This window comes from Panthera uncia, assembly GCF_023721935.1.
Source record: "Panthera uncia isolate 11264 chromosome B3 unlocalized genomic scaffold, Puncia_PCG_1.0 HiC_scaffold_1, whole genome shotgun sequence".
Lineage (NCBI taxonomy): Eukaryota > Metazoa > Chordata > Mammalia > Carnivora > Felidae > Panthera > Panthera uncia.
The window spans coordinates 36,869,628-36,892,237 of record NW_026057582.1 but is presented as its reverse complement, the minus strand read 5'-3'; the positions used below and the strand labels follow the sequence as shown (position 1 = coordinate 36,892,237).

Sequence of the window (22,610 nt, the reverse complement as noted above, 5' to 3'; positions counted from 1 at the left end):
TATAGATAACACACTGAATGAGCAGAACCTTGAACTAGACCAGACATCAGAAATCATCCAATATAGTCTCTAGCCACAAATGTGCTTAGACAAAATTTAAAGCAAAAAGGCAACCAAAAAGGCAAAAATTTAAGACTTTTCCATAAACTTTTTTTTATATTATCTCAATCAAGCACTGCTACCATATATATCTGGAGAGGAGGAGACAAAAGATCTATGGATGCATAGCATTTTAAAATGCATTTTAAAGTACAGTTTTCCAAAGAAAATACATCTGTTTCATATCTTTTAGTCAATTACCTAGTTCATAAACTGTTTTGCCCCAAATGCTACGACTTTTCTTCTGTTCCACCTCCTCCAACCACAACCTCCACTTTTCAAACCACAATTTCCAACCACAACCACTGTCCCAGTAATTGGTATTATCAACCAGAAAGCAAGAAAAGGAAGCAGATGAAAATTAACATAAAGTAATTGAATATTACAATTTATGGCAAGTAGGGTGAAGGCTGAACATGTGGCTAAAAAGAAGTTTCAATTATCTGTAAACTTTTATCTTAATTTTCTCAAAACATATGAACCACAGTACTCAGAAAAAAAAAAAAAAAGAAACTTACCTCATCCACATTTTCAAAGGCATTGATGATGTCATAAGGTAAACAAGACAACAGATCGATCACAAACCAAGTTTTCAGATAATTCATCCTTATCAGCTTGGGGTCAGAAATGACCTCTCCACCAGGTCCCACAAAAGTCGTGTGAAAATTTAAAACAATGTCAACCAAAAATATAACGTCCACCACACTGTCCAGCACCAGCCAGGCTATGTTGTTCTGCTTCGTTTTGAAGGAAACGTTATAGGGAACCATAATGGCGGTGTAGAAGGTAAGAATTAAAATCACCCAGTCCCAAGTAGTTTTAAAAGCACAATAGTGTAAAATAATGTGTGGTGGCGTCTTTGGCGCTTCTTGCTTATACTGAGGAAGGATATCTGATCCCAGCTGAAGAACCTAAAAGAGAGACAATGTGCATATAAGTGACTTGGACATGTCTGTACAGTTAGTAATGAATTCAAACTCACCAAAACTCAAACCACAGCATAGTTTTCACGACTCCTGGTTTCCAGACTAATCACACCCCATAGTTCTGTCTCCCACTTCTGAGTTGTACCAAAGTTTGTTCAAAGGAAGTTAATCTGCTGTTCCACCTGGCTTTCTCTCCAGGGACCAAATATTGGTTCACAAACTGGCCCCCAAACACCAAGGGCAAGAAGAAACCAAAGAAAAAGGCAGACCACACCATACTGTTAGGTGGAAGGTTTAATAAGCTAGGGAACATACCTATGAGGCTTGTGGCAGGAAGCCATGAGACTAGTAGATAACTACCACCCACCCACCAGAATCTTAAAAGATTAAAGAGATGCCCTGGTCCAGTTACATATATCATCCAAATGGTCCCCAAAACATCCTACTCTTTCAGCGCTATGTGCTTGAAAATGGTTCCCACAATGGGAACGGTGGGTAGAATGTACATTCGAAGGACAGGAATGAGAAGCCTTCAATTGCCTGGGTTCAGCTCAAGAGTCAACCAGCAGTCACATCCTCTTGATGACTTCCTCCAACACCAACATTGATCCACAGCACTGCTGGAATCCACTTCTGAGACTGCATTCTGTACACTCACTTGCAAGCCTGCCTAAAATCACATCTCTAACTGATTATCCAGCACTTATTTGGGTGACTCACTGTTATCCATTCTTCACACATATTTAGCACCTCAGAGAGCATAACTTTGATTCTGATGGCCTCGCTGAACCCCAGGACCACACTGTTGGCGATCTTGCTGTTGAGTGGGACTCAGCAAGGGCCCTAATGATTGGCATAGTGATATCAGGGTTGTAAATATTTAGCCTACTTTTTCCTTTTCTCCCTTCAACCAGGACTTGAAGAACTGTGTTTTCTGCCCATATGAATGTTCTCTTTCGGGAAAAAGTGCTAAATACTCAGGTTTGCTTCTCTATACCTTTTTGGACAAGTGGAAAATTTTCACTGCAAGGTTATATGAACCTTTACTTACTCTAAGCAGGTCTAATTAAAGAGGCAAAGACAAAAAGCAGATGACAGAGCAAGAGCAGAAGGCTGGGCAGCACTGGGCAAAAGTAACAAACACTGACTTAGCATTGTTTTGCAGAACATGGAACCTGGAAATTGTGAAAAGGAGTTGAAAGAATAGATCTGAGAGCTCTGCTCCATGCCATCAATGAAGCTAAGGCTGAGTGAACCTATATGTAAGGAGTTTATAAATGTGACTTTCATAAATAGTATTTCCAGCAGCTTTGTCATATTATATATCCAATTATTCAGTGTCTCCAGGGCTAATGGGGTCCAGTAGGAGTCAAAGGGTTACCATAAAATCATAAGTGCATCAATATTTGTTTTTTTAACGTTTATTTGAGACAGAGAGAGACAGAGCATGAATGGGGGAGGGCCAGAGAGAGAGGGAGACACAGAATCTGAAGCAGGCTCCAGGCTCTGAGCTGTCAGCACAAGCCCGACGCGGGGCTGGAACTCACAGAGCAGGAGATCACGACCTGAGCCGAAGTCAGATGCTTAACCGACTGAGCCAACCAGGCGCCCCTAAATGCATCAATATTTGAATGTAAAAATAGATATAAACAAAAATACCTACTAGCATGTAACTCATAAGCCACAAAGCAAAGCAAATATACTAGCACTTCTTGAAACTTGAGAGAGAATTATCCTGAAAAGTTTCTCTCATGCATAGAACTTACATAACTGAAAACTATGTATATAATACCCATCATTAATATTTTGAAACATAAAAAACATCAATTGTATTCTCTTTAGTTGTGTATTAAAATTATTGTTATTATTTGGGGGCTATAAGAACTATTTCTAAAGATTTTTATGTATTTATCCTCATTATCAGTGCCTAGCCATATTTGTCCCATAAGGTCTTAAATTACTTGGCAGCAAATTTTCTTACCAGGAATGAAAGCTTCATTTGGGGATAGAGCTTTATATATATAATCATGGTTTCTCTCTCACTTTACAACCAATGGTCTATCCATTCCAACTTCACTGTATTAGACATGAAAACTTTCTTCAAAGTCAATGTTAATATTTTACCATCTATATCTACACAGACCATAGACTGAGCACAAAGAAAGTATACTTAGAAAATAAACTCAGTGCCAGGGTGTATTATGACCTTCATGGGCCCTGAGCATTTTTGCTTTCCTGGACCCTTCCTCCAAAAAATATAAAATAAACTAGGAACACCTGGGTGGCTCAGTTGGTTAAGCATCCAACTCTTGATTTCAGGTCAGGTCCTGATCTCACGGTTCATGGGATCAAGTCCTGTGTTGGGCTCTGCACTAACGACATGGAGGCTACTTAGTATTCTCTCTCTCTCTGCCCATCCCTGCTCTCTCTCTCACTCTCCCTCTCTCTCTCAAAATAAACATTTAAAAATAAATAGATAGATAGATAGATAGATAGATAGATAAAAATTGCATTTTACAACTGCATTGTTGCAAAAAATAAATTAATATTATATATTCAATTTTTTAACCTAAAAGTTTAATTTTTCCTTTTACTGTTAATAGAAATTCAAACATCCCATGGACCCCTAAAAGCACTGTAGCCCCACACACTGTGTTTATAGACAAGCCTGCCCTGCTCAGCACCTCAGCAGAACATGAGATGTCTTCTCTAGAGATGGAATGGGATCACTCCTAAGGTCAGTATCCCTTAAATCTGGTTACAATCTAGAATCATGTGGAGAAATTTTTTAAACTATGGTATACTCTTTCTCAGGCCCATATTTTCAAAACCTTTCTTGGGTGATTATAATGCACAGTCCAAGGTAAAACCCTTGTCTTTTATTTCTTTAGCCATCCAGGACCTAGTTCTTCAGACAGTGACTTGCATATGTAAAAGGATCCAGAAATGCTACAAGAAGACAAGGAGCAGGAGCACGCATGAACAACAAAGGAACACACATGCTTGTGCTTTGATGTCTCTCAGATGCAGAGCACTACTTTGATCTTCACTCTGACGCCGGCGCTTTTATAAAGCAGTGAGTAACAATTCTTCACTTTCATTGCTATTCCACTTGTACTTTCATAAGTGATGAGCCTGAGGTGGAGGGGGTGAAAACACATTTTCCGATGTATTTTTATCCCAATACAGACACATTCTTTCTCTCTGAATATCTGAGAGCATTGACGCTAATAGAATCAGGACCATGGACATGGCATTATTACGGAAGTTTATCTCTCCACCAGTATAAAAGTGAGAAGCTGAAGCCAGTCAGCAGGATATGGGTTCACGTGGACAATAGGTGAACTGCCTACACAGAGACCAGGATCTCTGAAACTAGGAATCGGCTCCAAATGTAGGTGTCCTGATGGAACTGAGATAAAATTTATATTTTTATCTTGGAAATTTATACTTTATCTTGGAAAAAGTGAAAGCCTGAAATTTACCAGCAAATCCATATACTCAGGTTGAACACATTATAAGACTCAGAGTAAAATTTTTAAAATGATATCCTTTTGCTAAATTGATGCTTCTTGTGGGTCAGCCTTTGGATTCAGAGCACATGCAAACAAAATATCTTTCGAGAATCTTGTTATCTCTTCATGTTCTCTGAAATCAAACCTACAACCTGACAGAAAACAATTTTGTGTCTGAGTCAGGTTTGTGAATTAGGGATGGTCAACAAAGAAACTAACAATAATCAAAAGGCAAAGCAAAAAAATAAAAATAAAATAAAATCAGATGGGAAGAAACAGGAATGAAATTTCCTAAAAAAATAAAAGTAAAAGAAAATCATGAGCCATTGAGGGGAAGCTTCCCCAGTTGATGCAGAAGAAAAAACCAACGAATGATTCAAGGTGCTAAGGTAAAAAATTTCCTCTCTATGATCCCTTTCTTCTTGTTCTTTCCCAGTGGTATAACAGAGAAAAGAAAAATTCTGAATAAGATATCATTAAGACCAGAAAGGAATCATAGCTATGAAAGTCAGCAGTCACAGAAACAAGCTCTTCCACTCCAGTTTGCTTTGTAAAAGGAAATGGACAATTAAGGCAGAAAAGAAAGTTGTAAAATCAAGTAGTACTTCATAACAAGAATTATTGACAAAGGAAGTTGTATCTAACAGTCTGCTTTAAGTCTTGTGCTAGTTGAGGGGTGCCTGGGTGGCTCAGCTGGTTAAGCTTCCAGCTTCAGCTCAGGTCATGATCTTGCGGTTCGTGAGTTCAAGCCCTGCGTTGGGCTCTGTGCTGACAGCTTAGAGCCTGGAGCCTGCTTCAGATTCTGTGTCTCCCTCTATCTCTCTCTGCCCCTCCCTTGCTCATGCTCTGTCTCTGTCTCTCTGTCTCTCTGTCTCTCTCCCAAAAATAAACATTTAAATTTTTTTAAAAGAACATTAAATCCTGTACTAATTGCATATTATCTTTTAAAATATTGCGATTATCATTATTATTAATATTTAGTTGTAATCATGATCTTACCTTGGCTTTTAAAAATGTGTTTGCACATCAAAGTTTTAGTTTCTCCCCAAGATAACAGTGCCATTTAAAGCAGAAAGCCTTCCAAGTCCCCCAGTTAGCTATGGTCCAAGAAAAACTCCAGAACCCTCCAAATTCAAGGAACATACTTTACTTTCTAACCCTCTCCAAACCAAATTAAATATCTGCAACCAGTTCAGAAAGATACTCTAGAGTGCTTCAACTCACTTTTCTCCAGCAGAGCAAACTGATGAACATATACATTTAATTTTATCTCTCTCTGTTTTGGTAGGCCACCTCAGAACATTTTCTGAGTGCCCACTAACTGCTCTGCAGAGCTTTGGTAGCTTCATTAACTTTTGGCAACACTGGGAAGACAAGTGATGATTATAGAAGACACGTGAACACCAAAGCTTCTACCTGGAGGTCTGTCCTCAATTCCTTTTCTCTCTGGGTCACTATACTTTCTCTGGGCAACATCATCTCATCCTATGGCACCAAGGTCTGCAACTCAGACCCAGAAATACCTCCAGAGCCAGACCCATAAATTCCTCTGCCTTTGAGGCATCCCCTCTTGGATTTTTCTGTCAGGCACTTCAAACTTAATATCCCCCAAACTGAACTCATAACCATTGCCCCAAAACCTTCTCTTCCTGTTCTTATATTTGCTATTTTATTAGCCAACAGTACTAGTCAACAAATGTGTTGACTCTAACCTTGGTGTGTCTGCATTCTGCCCACTTCTGCTTCTGGTTTCCTTGCTTAAAGCCATGGTCAACCTAACTGATTTACCATTAAGTCTCTTAACTGGTTTCCCTATCCTCCCATTCAACACAGAGCCACTAGGTCAAGCAGGGGGTCTTAATCATTTTTGTACAATGGATCCCTTTTGACAATCTGGTGAAATCTATGGATCCCTTCTCAGAATCATGTTTTTAAATTAATACAAGAAAAACATAGCATCGCAAAGAAAACCGTAGGGACTAATCTCCCTTTGAGAGGTTTCTCTGAAGTACAAATGTGATCATATCTTTTCCCTAACACATGGGACACAAACCACCACTGTTTTACTACACATCACTTTAACTTTCCTTCCCCTGACCTCACCCACACTGAATTCATACTCAAAGTCATCATACTGTCTCACCTCTGTGCCTTTGCACCTGCTGGTCTCCCTGGTAGGAATGACCTGCATCCCTTCTTTACCAATTTCTCATATTTTTCCTTCAAGATTCACTCACCCCAGGTAAGCTTCCCTAGAGCCCCAAGTCTAGGTAATGCTTTTGCATGTGTGTCATCCTACTTGTCACATTCTATTGTCAGGTTTTTTTTGCAAGGATCTTTAGTTCCTTGATGGTAGAGCCCATTGCATATTCATCTTTCCATCCTTGATAGAGTACCAAGCACAGAGAAAACCCTCAGGTTATGGACGAAATGAGTGAACTTCCTATCTCACTTACCCGAAGAAAATCTCACCATCTACAGACCTCTACAGATATGACTTGGGATATCATGAACTTGTTTCCCATTTCAAAAATACAAGAGAATAAAAAGATATATTTGAAATTTCTATAAATCTACACAGGAAAAATAATTAGAGGATGAGTACTTAGAATATAATAACCACAGATATCTATATTGAATCATTTCAGGGGGAAAAATGTGCTACCACCACCATCTTGGGAAGGAAAGTTAGTCTCCCACTTACTTCAGCTAATCTTGAATGTTTGTGGACCACCTCTGTTTTATTCATTGGCGTGAGCTGCTGCAAAACACTTCGGCTATTTGTCAAAGCCCGTGTCAATCGGGCAAATTTTGTCCAACCTTAAAATAAGGAGAGAAAGTCTCAGTTTTTCACATATAATGAATATGGAATGCAACATTCTTGCTAATATTCAGGGGATCTCAGAAATAGCATAACATCCAGAACTAATAAAAAGTATCAATCTAAAGCACTTAATTTCTACATAAACATCACCACATATTTCAAGTGTAGCTATAAAGTAATGACTAATTTTTATGTGTGATCTTTGTGTTTTGCTCATATCTATTACATAGTCCCAGTACCCAAGGTACACCTGTCCACAAAATTCTGTGTTCCCCCTTGCATTATATAGATTTGTTACTGGAAGACAACTGTCCAGCCAGGAATGTATTTCCCAGCACTCCTTGCATCCAGCTCTCCCCATGTTCCCAGTTCTCATCAATGGAATGAAAGCAGAAATGATGTGTGTCACTCTCACACATGCCACAACTTATGAAGCAGGTGAGACTTCTCTACACGTTCTCCCTCCTTCTACCAGCTGGATACAAGTGACAACAAGCCCCTAGGGAATAGTAAAGCACTGAATCCGTGCACGGAAGGCTGCCATATGCCAAGGATCACCTGCCTTCGACTGTAACGTGAGCAAGAAATATGCTTCTGCTGTGTTAAGCTGCTGGAAGATGGGGGGGGAGGGGTATTTATTATAGCCTAATAAAAAACAATTTTACTGTGCATTTGTGTGTAGATATATACACATAAGAAAATGAAACCCAATTTCAACAAATCTCACATATTATGGTTCATATCACACTTCCATCTTTCTTGTAACAGCAAAATGTTATTTCTCTCTTGTTAATTACAGTGGTATCTAAATATCATTCTTTAAATATCTAGAATCTCTAACATTGTTTTCTGAAAGAGTAGTAATTTTAACTTTGGTGGGGGAGGGGATGTGAATTTAATGAGAAAGAAATTTCTTCCCAACGCCTCAAATTCCCATTATTAAATAATTAATTTCAAGGAAACATCAATGAGACATGAGTAAGTAGAGCAAAACTAACCATACTCTGAGTCTGTCTCAACTATCCTTTTCTGGATATTCCAAAAGCTCTAATTCATTAAAGATTCCAATAAGACCATTTGATAACTTCTATGATATTGCACTTCACTAGGTTATTTGCCAAATAACTCCTTAAAAAAGGAAAACTTCTGATGGTCTCAAGGAATGACGGTAACGGCAAGGGTGAAATTTCAGACAATGTGACAAAAGATGAAGGAAAAAACCCTCAGCAGACACCCGTCAAATGCCTTTCAAATTATACTAGGTAGATGACATCATGTTTTACTACCATTTTTAGGCCAATTCTGACTTCATTTAAGCTTTGTATTTCCCCAACTGTTCAGCTCCCTTTATGGTATCCAATAAGTGGTTTAGAAAAAAAAGTAATCTGGCATCAGTTGATAGAATGTCCTTAATTCTTCACTAATGGACTTTACTCTAGTGACTAGAACAACAACAACAACAACAACAACAACAACAACAATGTTAGGCTTTGGGGATTGTATGCAACCCTAAGGCTAACCCTGTGCAATGTGCTAAAAGGAGAAGAAGAAGAACAACAACAACAACCATCACCAGATATGCCACCAGCTCTCTAAGAACTTAACATCAATGTAAAAGACCAACATGCAATCTGTATCACCAGTCTAGACTCTTCTTCTCAGCATTAGACCTATCTTGTATCTAATCAGCCATTAGCCACCTTTTACTAAGATGTTCTATAGGCATCTGACACTCAGCACATCCAAAACTGATCTCATCATCGTCTCCCTCCATCTCCAACTCTTCACCTTTCATGTATTCCTGGACTTGGTGAATGGTCCCATGATATTTCCAGTTGTCCAATCAGAAACTTGAAATTTACTATCCTCCTTCACTATTACCTCCACACCCACATATCCAATCACTTTCAAGACTTATAGACTATAACTTATTAATAAATTCACTCAAGTTGAATCTCGTCTCTCCATCCCTATATGTCAGACAATCTTCCACCTGAGTTAGGTTGGCAGTATCTTGAACACGATACTCTCTATCTGCTTTCTGACCATATACTCCCAAGCAACTCTACATTGCTGCCAAAGTGCTTCCCCTTTCCCTATTTCAAACTCTTTAAGATCCCCGGAGGCCTTCAGAATAACATTGCATTTTCTTGGTATATAGGTCATTTAGTTTCTGGCCCCAAAGATCTGCTCTGCATTCCTCTCCTTCTACTTCTTTATACATACTCTGTACAACAACTCTACCAAAATTAACAGCAAATTAAAAGAAGAATAAATTCAAAACTAAAATTAAATCTCCTAGGAATTCTCTGTACACCCCATGATATTCATTGTGTCCAGGTTTTCAAGCATTATAATCATTCTGCCTGCCTGAAATGCTTCCCCCCATCCCCTTATGTCTGGCTAACACTGACTGGAACCTCTAGACTCAGTTAAAGCATTATGTCCTTCTGGAACCTTCTTAGATCCACTCATAAGAGAGGTATCCTCCTCTGTGTTTGCACATCATAGGATAAATACCTCACATGGCACTTGCAACACTAATGGCAGTTGTTGATTAACATGTTAGTCACTCCCACTGAACTACTGTTCATCTCTCCATATTCAAGCACTTGATAAGGGCCTGGCATAAAACAGGCCATTAATTAATTAATTGACTTATTTGTAACTTAAAAATCAAATTTAAAATAAGTCCCATTTTGTTTTATCATCAGGGGTTGGGTTTGGTTTTGCTTTGTTCGGTAAAAGTGGCAAGGGTGTCTTCAGATGACATGTTGGCAATAGATACATTACAATATTTCAGGTGATCGTTTTCTTTCTTACTTCAACTTGATATTATAATTGCATTGAATATTTCTAGAAACTTCCAAGGCAATGTTATACTGATTGAAGCTTCATATTTCTAAGACAAGTAATGTTACACATTTAGTACATCTAAGGATTGGATTAACAAAGAAGCCAATTTTTATTCCCAGAATGTAATAAGGTTTATCCAGAAAATATTTTGAAAAAAATTAAAAGAGATATTGAAAGAATAAATTAATTGACACATGGAAGAATACAAATCATCAAATGGCATGCGTTCTCTCATTTCCTACAGCCATGGCTAGGGTTAGGGCTTTCTTATAATTCTCAGTTCTCAACAATTAGCATTTTTCTCAAAACTCTTATACTATCCCTCTCTCCTCACTCTCAACCAATTACCTCGTCAAATGTTATTGAATAAGCAGAGGCCATAAGAAACATGATAGCCTTCAATTTCCTTTCTGTCCCCTCCATCTCTAGACCCACCCACATGGCACTGAATCTTGCCTGCCTTTATCATCTCAGAGAAGTAGGTATTTGCTCTTTTCTGATCATGCATATGTTCTATTTATGGGCATTTAAGTGGTTTCTAGATTTTTCTCTATCATTAACAACACGACAGCGAATTTCCTATGCCTATCCTTTTGTGCCCTTGGACACATCTGGAATTGCCTATGTTATTAACTAAATTAGTTCATTTGCTCTGTCACCAACCCCCACTATACAGTCAAACTTTGAAAAAATTGAGCAGCCATACTGTCTAGGTCAGAAAAAAGGCACATCAGCAGTTCTAACTTTTTCCAGCGATACATTTACTGGTCTCACCTTTACAGAGACCTAACTGGTACAACTGATTATTCAGCACAGTTCGCTGATGTTACTTAGATGTGGTCGATATGGGGTAATGTGAACAGACAGCTGAATATGAAGAGCCTAAAACTTGTTCTATGAGTTGTTCATGGAATTATGAGAACATTTGTTCTCCTAAAAGCTCAGGATGCCAACTCCTTCTTAATAAAACATTAGTTTAGCTCTATTGGGTTGCAATTAACCTCTTTGTCATGGACTGCCTAATCTTAAAAATAAGAGGAAGTCACAGAGGCAGTTAAATCAATCTTACTAGACTGCAACACAAGATTCTAATCTATAAGAAAAAAGCTTAGGTAAACAATTATACACTTGGCCAAAGAGACTACACGGTATAATTACTCATATTTCATCTGTTGTTTCCTCTCTAAAGAAAACCATTGGCTTCCCACAAGGGGAAGGTTGCTATTTTTGCTGTTAGTTTCATTCTATAGGAATTTTTTGCTTCAATTATTGGCATGAAGATGCCATAACTATTTGGCACAGGATATTTCACACTGTGAGTGTCTTGGCAGTTTTGGAATCTGTTTGAAAATACCGCACAGCTAAATGGGCAGAGATTTTGGTCATCTCTTTTAGAACACATATGGATAATCAACAGAATGGATTTCTTGGCTGTAATTTTTCCCCTTTGCATTATTACAAATGATGAATCAGGTACCATTGACTGATTAGCTGAGCAACAGTTCCAAGACCTCAGTACCAGGAACAAAAGATAACAAAAATGCTTTGCCCCCTTGATTATTATCAGTAAATTTCATTGGTTTAACACAGTACAATACTGTCAGAATCAGAGTGTTCTCAATTGTTGCAGGAAAAAAGGAGAGCAGGGGATTAAGGTGACAAAAATGCAATAGTAAGTTTCCACTAGAAAGGATGAGACAGCATGATGCAATAGAGAGAATATGGGATTGAAAATCAGTCACACTTTGCATGTCAGGATCTTCAACAGTAAAGCAGAGATAGCAATACTAATTTTCAGAATTATAGGTAAGAGCAATAAAGAATATAAAGTTCCTGACATATAATAACTACTCCATCAAAACAGGTTTCCTTCCCTTCAATGGTTTTTACTACCATCCATCATGATGTACATCAAAGGTATCATTGACATCAGTAAGTGCCATTCATTTTAAAGGCAAAAATCAACTAGATTAAAGTTTTGATATCGTGAGATTCATTATGAGGAAGAGGTGCACGTAAATTGCTATCACATTATAGTTACTATCCCAGATACAATTTAGAAACAATTGTATTTATTCAGAATTAGTTTACTCAAGTCTTTCAACTATGTGTCTGGGTTTCTTGGTAAAAATACCAAATCATGTAGAAGGAGATTAATGTTAATTCCAACCTTGGCAAATCTTCAAAGGACTTTCGACATTTCGCATTAAGAAGGTAAAATGCCCTTGCTCTGGGATTAAAAGTTACATTCTGGCCTGTTAATGTATGGACTCACTTGTCTATTCTGCATCTTAAACACTATTTCCTATGTCCTAGGTAGAACTCTACTACCTAAGTACTTCCTCAGAATTTTGCAAACACCCTCCATGTCCTCCCTTGCAACAGCCACAACTCCCTGATCCTTCTCTCTGATTCTTTTCATCTTACTCACCTTATCAAATCCCAACTCTGGATAAATCCAACTCTTCATTACTTCTGCATCTATACACCTTCAACTAAACATAGGTAGAGTAAAATATATAATCATGCTCATAGATGCTGGTGAATTCATGATCACTAGCCCCAAGCAGACCTTCGTGTTCAGCAAACCTGCTGAATTCCCCTTGCCCACTCACTTTTCCACCCTCTTAGATCACCATTTCATGCCTACTCCTCTCTCCCCAAACCTTCAATACTTCATCTCCTGCACCATGCTTACTCTCAGGTGAGAACCATGTTTTTTATATTACTGAGAAAATAAGAGCAATCAGAAGAAAATTTCCAATCTATATTTACTTGTTTGTCTTCCCCTCCCCCATTATCATATGAGGGAAGGAACTATGTACCTTCAGGACACAGGTGCAGAATGGCCTGCACCATTCTGTGTGCTTAATCAACATTTTTGGTTAAGGGGAAAAATTGGTAAAATAGATAAACAAGGGGAACAAAATTTTCCTAGAAGAGTCATGCAAAAGTCTCATGTTAAGTATTTCCGGTGCCCAAGCCCGAATTAAAGTAAATCTACCATCTCCCCGTTTAATGCTCTACACCCAAATCATTTTGATATTATGGTGTTATCACGAAATCTTATCTGCACTTTCTTAAAAGTTCCACACTCCCTTTGACCCTTTTACTCAACTTAAGAATTGGAGAGACATATTTTTCCACCAAGATTTCCAAACATACTTTCCTATGCTTCTACCTTCATAGAGATAGCAGGATGATTACTTAATGGCATAAATATTTTATTTCTATTAAATTTTTCATATTAATTTTACAGCTCATATGAATAATGGAAAGTAGCTCATATACAGCCTTCATGGTTACATTGTGCATTACTTGTTCAATAATCTGTTATGTATTTGACAGGTATGGAAGAGTCTCAAAATAAAAGTCTGTTTAAAATAAGCTCTTCCTCTACAAATTCAGGCCCTGGAAAGAGACAGTCTTCCCTAATGCTTTTCACAGTGGGGTCTGATTTCCCCTCTAAATTCTAATTTACATATCTATCCAGCACATAGTTCAAAATCAAAAGGTCTAAGTCGTTTGGCATTTATTCAAATACCATTTTTTTTTATAAGAATGCGTGATGCAGTTAAGAGATTCTGCCACAGGAAGAACTCTGCGATTCTGATGTAAGGATACAGAGATGGAAGTAGGTAGATAAACGGAAGGGCATTAATTTGAGAAAAGTCAACTCTCAATATTAGCACCTTTTCCCCAATCTCACTTTGAATGCTGTCAACTTTCAGTTTCCATAAATAGACTAAATATACTGACACCATCAACGTTCAGCAGGCCAAAACTGCAAATGTACCATATTCTCCCTAACTTCAGCTGTGTCATGAAATCACTTTAAAAAAAAGTGAGAGAAAATAATATTCATTGAATATAAACATAAATATAAATATAAATATTATTTAAGGGAAAAGACTGTGACATGAAGGCTTCTTACTCTGTATTATCGTCATTCAGTGCAAAGGCAAGAGAAGTTCATCTGAAGAATATGTTAGATCACAAATCGTATACCAATTATTTATCTTTTATTTTAAAACATATTACTTTAAGATATAGTCAGCTATTAGCTATAGGTTTTTCATAAATGTTCCTTATTAAGTTGAGGAAGTTCCTCTCTATTCCTACTTTACTAAGAGTTTTTACCATGAATGGGTGCTGGGTTTTGTCATGTTTGTTCTATGTTGAATGATATGATGGTATAATCTTTCTTTTTCAGCCTGTTGAAGCGAAGATTACAGGGATTGATTTTTTTTCATGTCGAACCAGCTTTGCATATGTGGAATAGATCCCACTTGGTTGTCATGTGGGTTCAATTTTTATTGAAGGTTTTTATATCTATATTCATGAGAAATATTGGTCTGTAATGTTCTGTTCTCGCAGTGTCTTTTTCTGGCTCTGGTATGAGGGTAGTGCTGGCCTCACGGAATGAGTTAGGGGAGCTCTCTCTGCTTCCATTTTCTAGAAAAGACTGTAGATTTGCCAAAAACAAAAGATAAAAAACAAAAACATCCTTTGTTTTGTCAGTTTATTAACTATTGATTAAATTTATTTAATAGATATAGAATGATTTAGGTTAGCTGTTTCTCCCAGTGTGAGTTCTGGCAGTTTGTTTTTCAAAGACATGGTCCATTTCCCCTAAAGTATCAATTCAGTGGCTACACAGTTGATCAAAGTATTCTTTTGTAATGCTTTAATGTCCTTCGGATGAGTTGTGATGGCCCTTCTTTAATTTCTGATACTGGTCACCTGCATCTTCTCCCTTTGTTCTCACTTAGCCTGGCTAGAGGTTTATTAACTTTGATGATCTTTTCAAAGAACCAGCTTTGAGTTGTGGTGATTTCCTCTGTTTTCCTATTTTCTACTTCATTGATTTCTGCTCCAAGGTTCCTTATTTCTTGTCTTCAGTTTGCTTTGGTTTAAATTGCTCTTTTTTGTCTCCCCAAGGTGGAAGCTTAGGTTATTAATTTTACGTCTTTCTTCTTTTCTAATATATGCATTTAATGTCACATACATTTCCTTCTAACCACTACTTTTGCTGCATCCCATAAATTTGATAAGTTGTATTTTCATTTTCATTTAGTCAAAATATTTTTCTAGCTTACTTTAAGCCTTCTTCGTTGACCCGTGGGCTATTTACAAATGTATTAATTTCCAAATATTTGGAGATTTCTTAGCTCTCTCTGTTATGGATTTCTGGCTTAATTCCATTGTGGTCTAAGAAACTGCCTTTTTTAAGCTTTCTATTCTTTTAAATTTGTCAAGGTGTGTTTTATGGCCAGAATGTGATCTATCCAGTGAATGTTCCATGTAAGCTTGAGAACACATATTCTATCGCTATTGGATGGAGCACCTTCGAATTTTAAAACAAATAAGCATTAAACCTAAATACTATTAGAAGACTATTCTATTTTTAAAAATAATGTTTAAATTTATCCTAAACCTCTTAGACACTGAGTCTCTGAGTAAAAGTAAAGGAATAGGTAGTATGAGTCCAAAAGTGAATATTCAATAGTCCAGAAGATGATTTGATATACACATTTTCAGAAACATTTGCACATAAATTGTCCTATGTTATACTTTAAATGGTTTGCACATTGTAAAATTTTCCTCTTGCAATTTGATACTAACCAGAAACCGACCACGTATAACATAATATATGTGAATCCATATGCAAGGAATAAAACTACAAAATTTTTCTATAATTAGGATTACGGATGGAAAGATTAAATTTCTGTACCAGTTTTTTTTTTTTTTTTTTGAGAGGTAAGAAAAGGAAGACAATGTTTGCCAAATACAAAGAGGAAGATCTCATTTTTAGTCTCTGGAGGGATTATTAAAAATAACATTTCATAAAATCTTCTAAGAGTATTTGAAATTCTTCATTTATATGACACCAGTTTTTAATTTAAACATAATTGGAGGGAATAAAATGAGAATATATTACCTAGAAAGGGGGATACATGCACACCACTGACTACTGATTTCTATAGCCATCCCCCTGAATATTATAGTCAGTATGACTATTGTCAGGATGTTTGTATTTTGCCAGCCACTCACTTGATAACAAAATTATTCTTCACATAAGCTAACAGCATCTACCCAAGACCATCTGCAACAGCTGAATGGGTAAAGGGTGAAAAGTAACCTGAAAAAAATCAGCTAATCAATCACTTATTAGTTCAACCAAATTCAATCAACCGATCAACTGTGCTGTAAAAGGACTTCACCTAAACCATCTCACAGGTTGTTAAATTTTGTGTTTCTAAAGCTCATCCTGGTAGAAGTTGTTGAAACTCCCATTATATTGATTCTAAATTAATAATGACCTGTGCGCTCCTTATCAGGGAAATACAAATCAAAACCACACTCAGATACCACCTCACGCCAGTCAGAGTGGCCAAAATGAAGAAATCAGGAGACTATAGATGCTGGAGAGGATGTGGAGAAACAGGAACCCTCTTGCACTGTTGGTGGGAATGCAAATTGGTGCAGCCGCTCTGGAAAGCAGTGTGGAGGTTCCTCAGAAAATTAAAAATAGACCTACCCTATGACCCAGCAATAGCACTGCTAGGAATTTATCCAAGGGATACAGGAGTACTGATGCATAGGGGCACCTGTACCCCAATGTTTATAGCGGCACTCTCAACAATAGCCAAATTATGGAAAGAGCCTAAATGTCCATCAACTGATGAATGGATAAAGAAATTGTGGTTTATATACACAATGGAATACTACGTGGCAATGAGAAAAAATGAAATATGGCCTTTTGTAGCAACATGGATGGAACTGGAGAGTGTGATGCTAAGTGAAATAAGCCATACAGAGAAAGACAGATACCATATGGTTTCACTCTTATGTGGATCCTGAGAAACATAACAGAAACCCATGGGGGAGGGGAAGGAAAGAAAAAAAAAAAAAAAAGAGGTTAGAGGGGGAGAGAGCCAAAGAATAAGAGACTGTTAAAAACTGAGAACAAACTGAGGGTTGATGGGGGGTGGGAGGGAGGGCAGGGTGGGAGGGAGGGCAGGGTGGGTGATGGGTATTGAGGAGGGCACCTTTTGGGATGAGCACTGGGTGTTGTATGGAAACCAATTTGACAGTAAATTTCATATATTAAAAAATAAAAAAAATAAATAAATAAAATAAATAAATAAATAAACGTTAAAAAAAAAAAAATAATGACCTGTGAAATTTCTTCCTTATATCTTATCTAAATTCCTCTTATTATAATTCAAGTTAACCAATTCTCATTTCAACTTTGGATAGCCGTGCTATTTCCATTCAAATGATATGACTGGATAAAACTGATTTTGGATAATTGCTTGCATGAACGTAAAGCAAAAGAAGTACTAATAGTAAAATTGTGTTTTCCAGTTCAACCAATGTATTTTTCTAAACAATAATAATAATAACAATATAAATAATTGATGGCCTAATTCTTAAGTGTGGCCATCCCTTTGGAAATTACCTTTTGTTGAATCATCCTCTATTGGCTGTTTGAACAATGTAATATCCTTGAAAGTACATAGGAACAATACCACCTTTTCATGTTCATTTCTTATTGGTGCAATTTGCATATAAAACCAAACAGGGGTTCCTGTAAGAGAGAGAAAGGACAATAGAGTGTGACAGATCCACAGCAGTGGTTTGGTCTCCTGCCTTCCCTCTGCCTTCAGCTGCCAACTGCTATGCCAGGAACCAGCACCAAAACAACAATATTTTCATTGCTTTCCAAATCAAGCAACTACCAGTTGCTCAAATATTCATAAACATTTTTCAACCCAAAATACCAGAATTTGAAAGGAGAGCAGAGGGTGTCATTTCACAATGCAGGAGCCCAATGGCAGTCTCACCACTTAAGTAACACCAGCATTCCCTTGAGGTCTGGGTCCCTACACCCCTGCTTCGCTCACCAAATTCCTTTTCATAGTTTCCCCATGCATGACCACTCCTCCATGCTTCTCCTTGTCACTTTGAGAAGTGTTTCCAATTGACTTCAACAGCAATCCCTGATGCTCTGATAAGCAGTCCTCTCGGAGGAACATTTGAAACACTATTCCTATCTCAAGCTTCTCTCATCAGTCAGAGTTATACGATGGCTCTATGCCTTTGACAGCACCCCTACATCAGAGAAAGAGGATGTCAGAAATACTTGATGCCCGTTGTACACAGAGCTCTACCTGAAGCTTGTAAGGCAATCTTAAAAAAAAAAAAAAAAAGTGTCCCCAACCCTTGAGATTCTTCAGGTGTCTTTATGAGCCACTGCTTCCTATCTCCTTCACTCAAAGAATGAGGCTTGACTCTGCTGCTATGTTCTTTAAACAGTGGCTCCTGCAACCTCCACAAAGCAAAGAGTTTCAGAGCACTTAAGGCTTAGGATTTGGACAAACCAGGAACTGGCATTAGTTCAAATAATAAATATTTGAAGACACAAGAAATGCCTTCAAAGGAGTAATTATCCATTAAGCGATAAAACACTGAAGGAATGTTCCATCAAAATCAAAGACACAGTTTGCATCATATTCTTTCCAAGCCATCGTGCAGCAAAGCCTCTCCAAATTTCCTATCTTAAAGACATAGAGGCTTTTGTTAGCTTTGGGATTTGGGGAGTGAAATATGCAGCTATTAATAGTCTCTACGTGAGAGTTGATAGCCTATTAGTGGCTTGCAATGAAAACCAAATAGGAAAAACCTTCATACCTTTGGCCAAAAAAAGTCACATAATAATGTCACCACAAAGGGGAATTTGTCATCTAGACAAGAAGAGACAGCTTAACTACCGGGTTCAAGAAATCAGAGAATTAGAGGAAATTTTTATGGAATATTCAGTTCGGGTCCTTGCAACCTGGGGCCTATTGAAAAACATGGCCCTTTCCGAGATGATCACCGGGTGACACAGGGATCTCAAAAGCCATCACACCATCTCCCAGACAGGCTTGTTCTTTATTTTCTGCTTCTTATTCTACACTGTGTACCCAACAACTGTGAGTGATGTACGCAGTTTTACAAATCACCAGACACACATGCTCACAGATACATGGCCTATGACTGTTCCAACACAGTCAACTTGAGACAGCAGGGTTATAAACAGAGAGAAAAGGGCATTAAAAATAAGTCATTTTCCAAGGTTTGTTAAAAATTTGAACAGAAAGAGATGATGTTACATTTCCCATCTTCCTATAAAAACAGCAACTCTTCAAATTTTAGCATAGAGTCAGGGCTGTTTTTAAAATTGCTTTCAGATATGAAGGCAGATTTTTTTCTTTGTCAAGTTGAGCTACAGGGTCAGACTGCCCAAGTAGACAGAAGATTTGCTGAGTGGCTGGTGAAATATCCATATTCTGGTTTTGGGGTTCAAGGGAGCAGGAAGTCTAAGAGGGTTAGACAGAGAGGACGGTTGTAGACGGAAACTCAGGGCAGTGCCTTGGCACTGATTATCTGGAGTAGCCCAGGCTATCACAGGTCTGCCTTGGTGCAGACAGACCCCTTTAAATCATCATCCCAGAGCTACTGTTTTCTTCTCAACAGTAGAAGCAGCCCCCTGCTGATCAGAGCAATGGGCTTTAAAAATAGAGCCTACAAACTGAAATGTCAGTGATGACACATGTTAAATCAGATACCTCAATCCCCTCATTTGCAAAATGCTGTTTAACCTAATTACTTAATGGAAGTATTGGGAAGACTTGGCATTCAGGCATTCCCAAAACATTTATCCACAGACATGTGAATTTTGCTATCTAACATTTTTTAAATTACAAGAACATACTTTTTTCAGTTGATGGTCACAATCCTTCAGGTAACAATTTGCAAGATTTTTTAAAAGTTGCTTTAAGTGTAAGAGAACTCTATTCAAATACATAAATGATATCTACCCTTCATATTAAAGAAAAAAAAACTCAATGAAGATCAAAGAATTTCAAACCATTAAAAGAAAGCAAAATACTACCTTGGAAGGAAACGTTTGGGAATGTAAAATTCAAGTTGTTTCTAACATGATTTAAAGGATATAAGGAAAACAGAATCTCCACAAAGGTATTTTTGAGAAACTCAGAAACTATGAACTTGGCGTTCATGCTTTAAAATCAGGCAAAGATTTGTTTACTCTTCTTAGTGTCAGAGTGAAATGATTTTAGTAATATGGAGTACCCTTGAGTTACTTGCTAAACTTGGGGCATATATCTAAGTCATTCAAAGGAAAACAACCCTATATGAAAATGATTGCAGGGGGCATAGGGGTCTACTACAAATTATCAACACAGATATGGACCCGGTGAAAAAGACCCAGAAAACACCTCGAGCTTGACTTTTCTCTGGTGGATGACAGAGCAGATCATTCAGAATGGATTGTTTTCTAGGTGACAAGCCAAAAGACATTTGGCTATGACTAAAGAGATATACCTCTCTGGCCTTGATTCTAAAATGAAAGATAAAATGATAAGACATTCCATGGGTAAAACCATTAAAAACCAACATTCCCATTACCAAGCACACTAATCTTAAAGCAATGCCCGTGGTTGTTATCCCTTTGATGACCCATTAATAAAAAGAGAAAACTAAGTTCAATTCTTTTTTTTTTTAATTTTTTTTAACGTTTATTTATTTTTGAGACAGAGAGAGACAGAGCATGAACGGGGGAGGGTCAGAGAGAGGGAGACACAGAATCTGAAACAGGCTCCAGGCTCCGAGCTGTCAGCACAGAGCCCGACGCGGGGCTCGAACTCACGGACCGCGAGATCATGACCTGAGCCTAAGTCGGCCACTTAACCGACTGAGCCACCCAGGCGCCCCCTAAGTTCAATTCTAAATAACTTATAGTGAATAAATGTTTGAGGCAAGATGGAGAGAATGAACTATGCTGCAAACACTCCAACCCACTCTGAACATGGAACAAGTGTTTCCTGTTGAAGCTAAAATGCTTCCCAAACTGGGGAAGGATTTAGTGACCATCAGTTTCCACTAAGGTAACAATTGGTTTTGCTATCATTTATCATTAACACTAAATAAATTGAAGCATTGTATGAAGTGACTATTCACTTAAAAAAAAAAAAAAGATCAATTTGGGAAAAAGAAATAAAAGTAACCAGACTACTCAAAGAAAACAAATTAGAAAGGAAAGTTGGTGGGGCACCTGGGTAGCTCAGTTAAGCATCTGACTTCAACTCAGGTCATGATCTCGCAGTTTGTGAGTTGAAGGCCCATGTTGGGCTCTGTGCTGACAGCTCAGAGCCTGGAGCCGGCTTTGGATTCTGTGTCTCCTGCTCTCTCTACTTCTCTCTGCTCACTCTCTTTCTCTCTCAAAAATGAATAAACATGAAAGAAAGAAAGAAAAGAAAGAAAAAAAGAAAACTTGGTTGTGGAGTATACTAGTTGGTTGTTGTTTGGCTGGCTTTTCCCTCAAACTCTGAAAGAGTCCAGATCATGGGGTCTCATGTTTATAATATAATTTATTATACAATGCACAATTTCTCAGTCACAAATTCTGTCCCAGAGAAGACCTCACCATAACCAACACAAATTACCAGCTGGGAATGGCCTATTCTGAAAGTAATGAATACTTTTGTAAGCCTTCCACACAAAAGAGTCAGAGTCTAGCAAAAGGCCATATTGGTAAAGACTGACCTCAAAGAGATATCACACGTCATTGATGCACATGTAGAAAAGTAATCACACATACTGTGATACTAATCACCTTTTCCTTTAACCATAAGAAGAAATGAATGAATTTGTCTGTCATCTTTAGTTGCTGTCATATAACTACAGGATCTTTACCATAAATATTATAAAACATTTTGCCATCTGACACACACACACACACACACACACACACAAAATCACATTAATGCACCGTATTTTTCTGTTATTCCTCAAAAGGTTGCTTTTCATAGGTAGAATCATTTATTAGTTTTGCTATCTAATTTTATCAGCACCCCCTGCCTTTGCCAAGAAAAGAAACAAAGTTTTATATTCTCCCTACACTACAGCTCAATTACCAGTAACCAAAACATAACGTTCAACAGAGTTGACACATCTTATTGATAATTTAGATACATACTGTTTTTCTTGTACAGAAGAACTTCAAAGCAATTTGACTCGTAGTTGTCAAAAGTCTGCCTCACTTTCTCAATGGTCTTCTTGTCAGTCAATTCTCCATACATAAAACTGGAAAAAACAATCCATTTCAGTTTTGGTTTTTTTTGTTTTTTTTTTTGTTTTTGTTTTTGTTTTTTGTTTTTTTGTTTTTTTGTTTTTTTTTTTTGCTTTTCAAATGCTATATAAAATTACATAGCTGTCTTTTTGGGTTAAGTATTCACATTTAGTTACAAAATAAAATGTTGCTCTCACAAGAGGAAATAAATTACTGAAACAATGTTTTAATCATGACTTAAACTTCTT

General features: G+C 37.5%; 1 protein-coding gene and 1 long non-coding RNA gene across 2 annotated transcripts in view; one reads left to right on the top strand and one right to left on the bottom strand.

Moving 5' to 3' along the window:
• The window catches only part of LOC125909447 (potassium voltage-gated channel subfamily H member 5-like), a 94,201-nt gene that overhangs the window by 24,048 nt on the left and 47,543 nt on the right, over positions 1–22,610 (bottom strand). The window contains 4 exon segments of the mRNA XM_049612657.1: positions 618–1,010; positions 7,245–7,360; positions 17,686–17,814; positions 22,270–22,376. Coding sequence (XP_049468614.1) covers positions 618–1,010; positions 7,245–7,360; positions 17,686–17,814; positions 22,270–22,376 — 745 coding nt within the window.
• LOC125909448 (uncharacterized) lies at positions 796–7,997 on the top strand. The gene is made up of 5 exons (XR_007453693.1): positions 796–885; positions 2,191–2,287; positions 3,629–3,762; positions 3,917–4,101; positions 7,654–7,997. It is a non-coding gene; the product is annotated as an uncharacterized LOC125909448 (long non-coding RNA).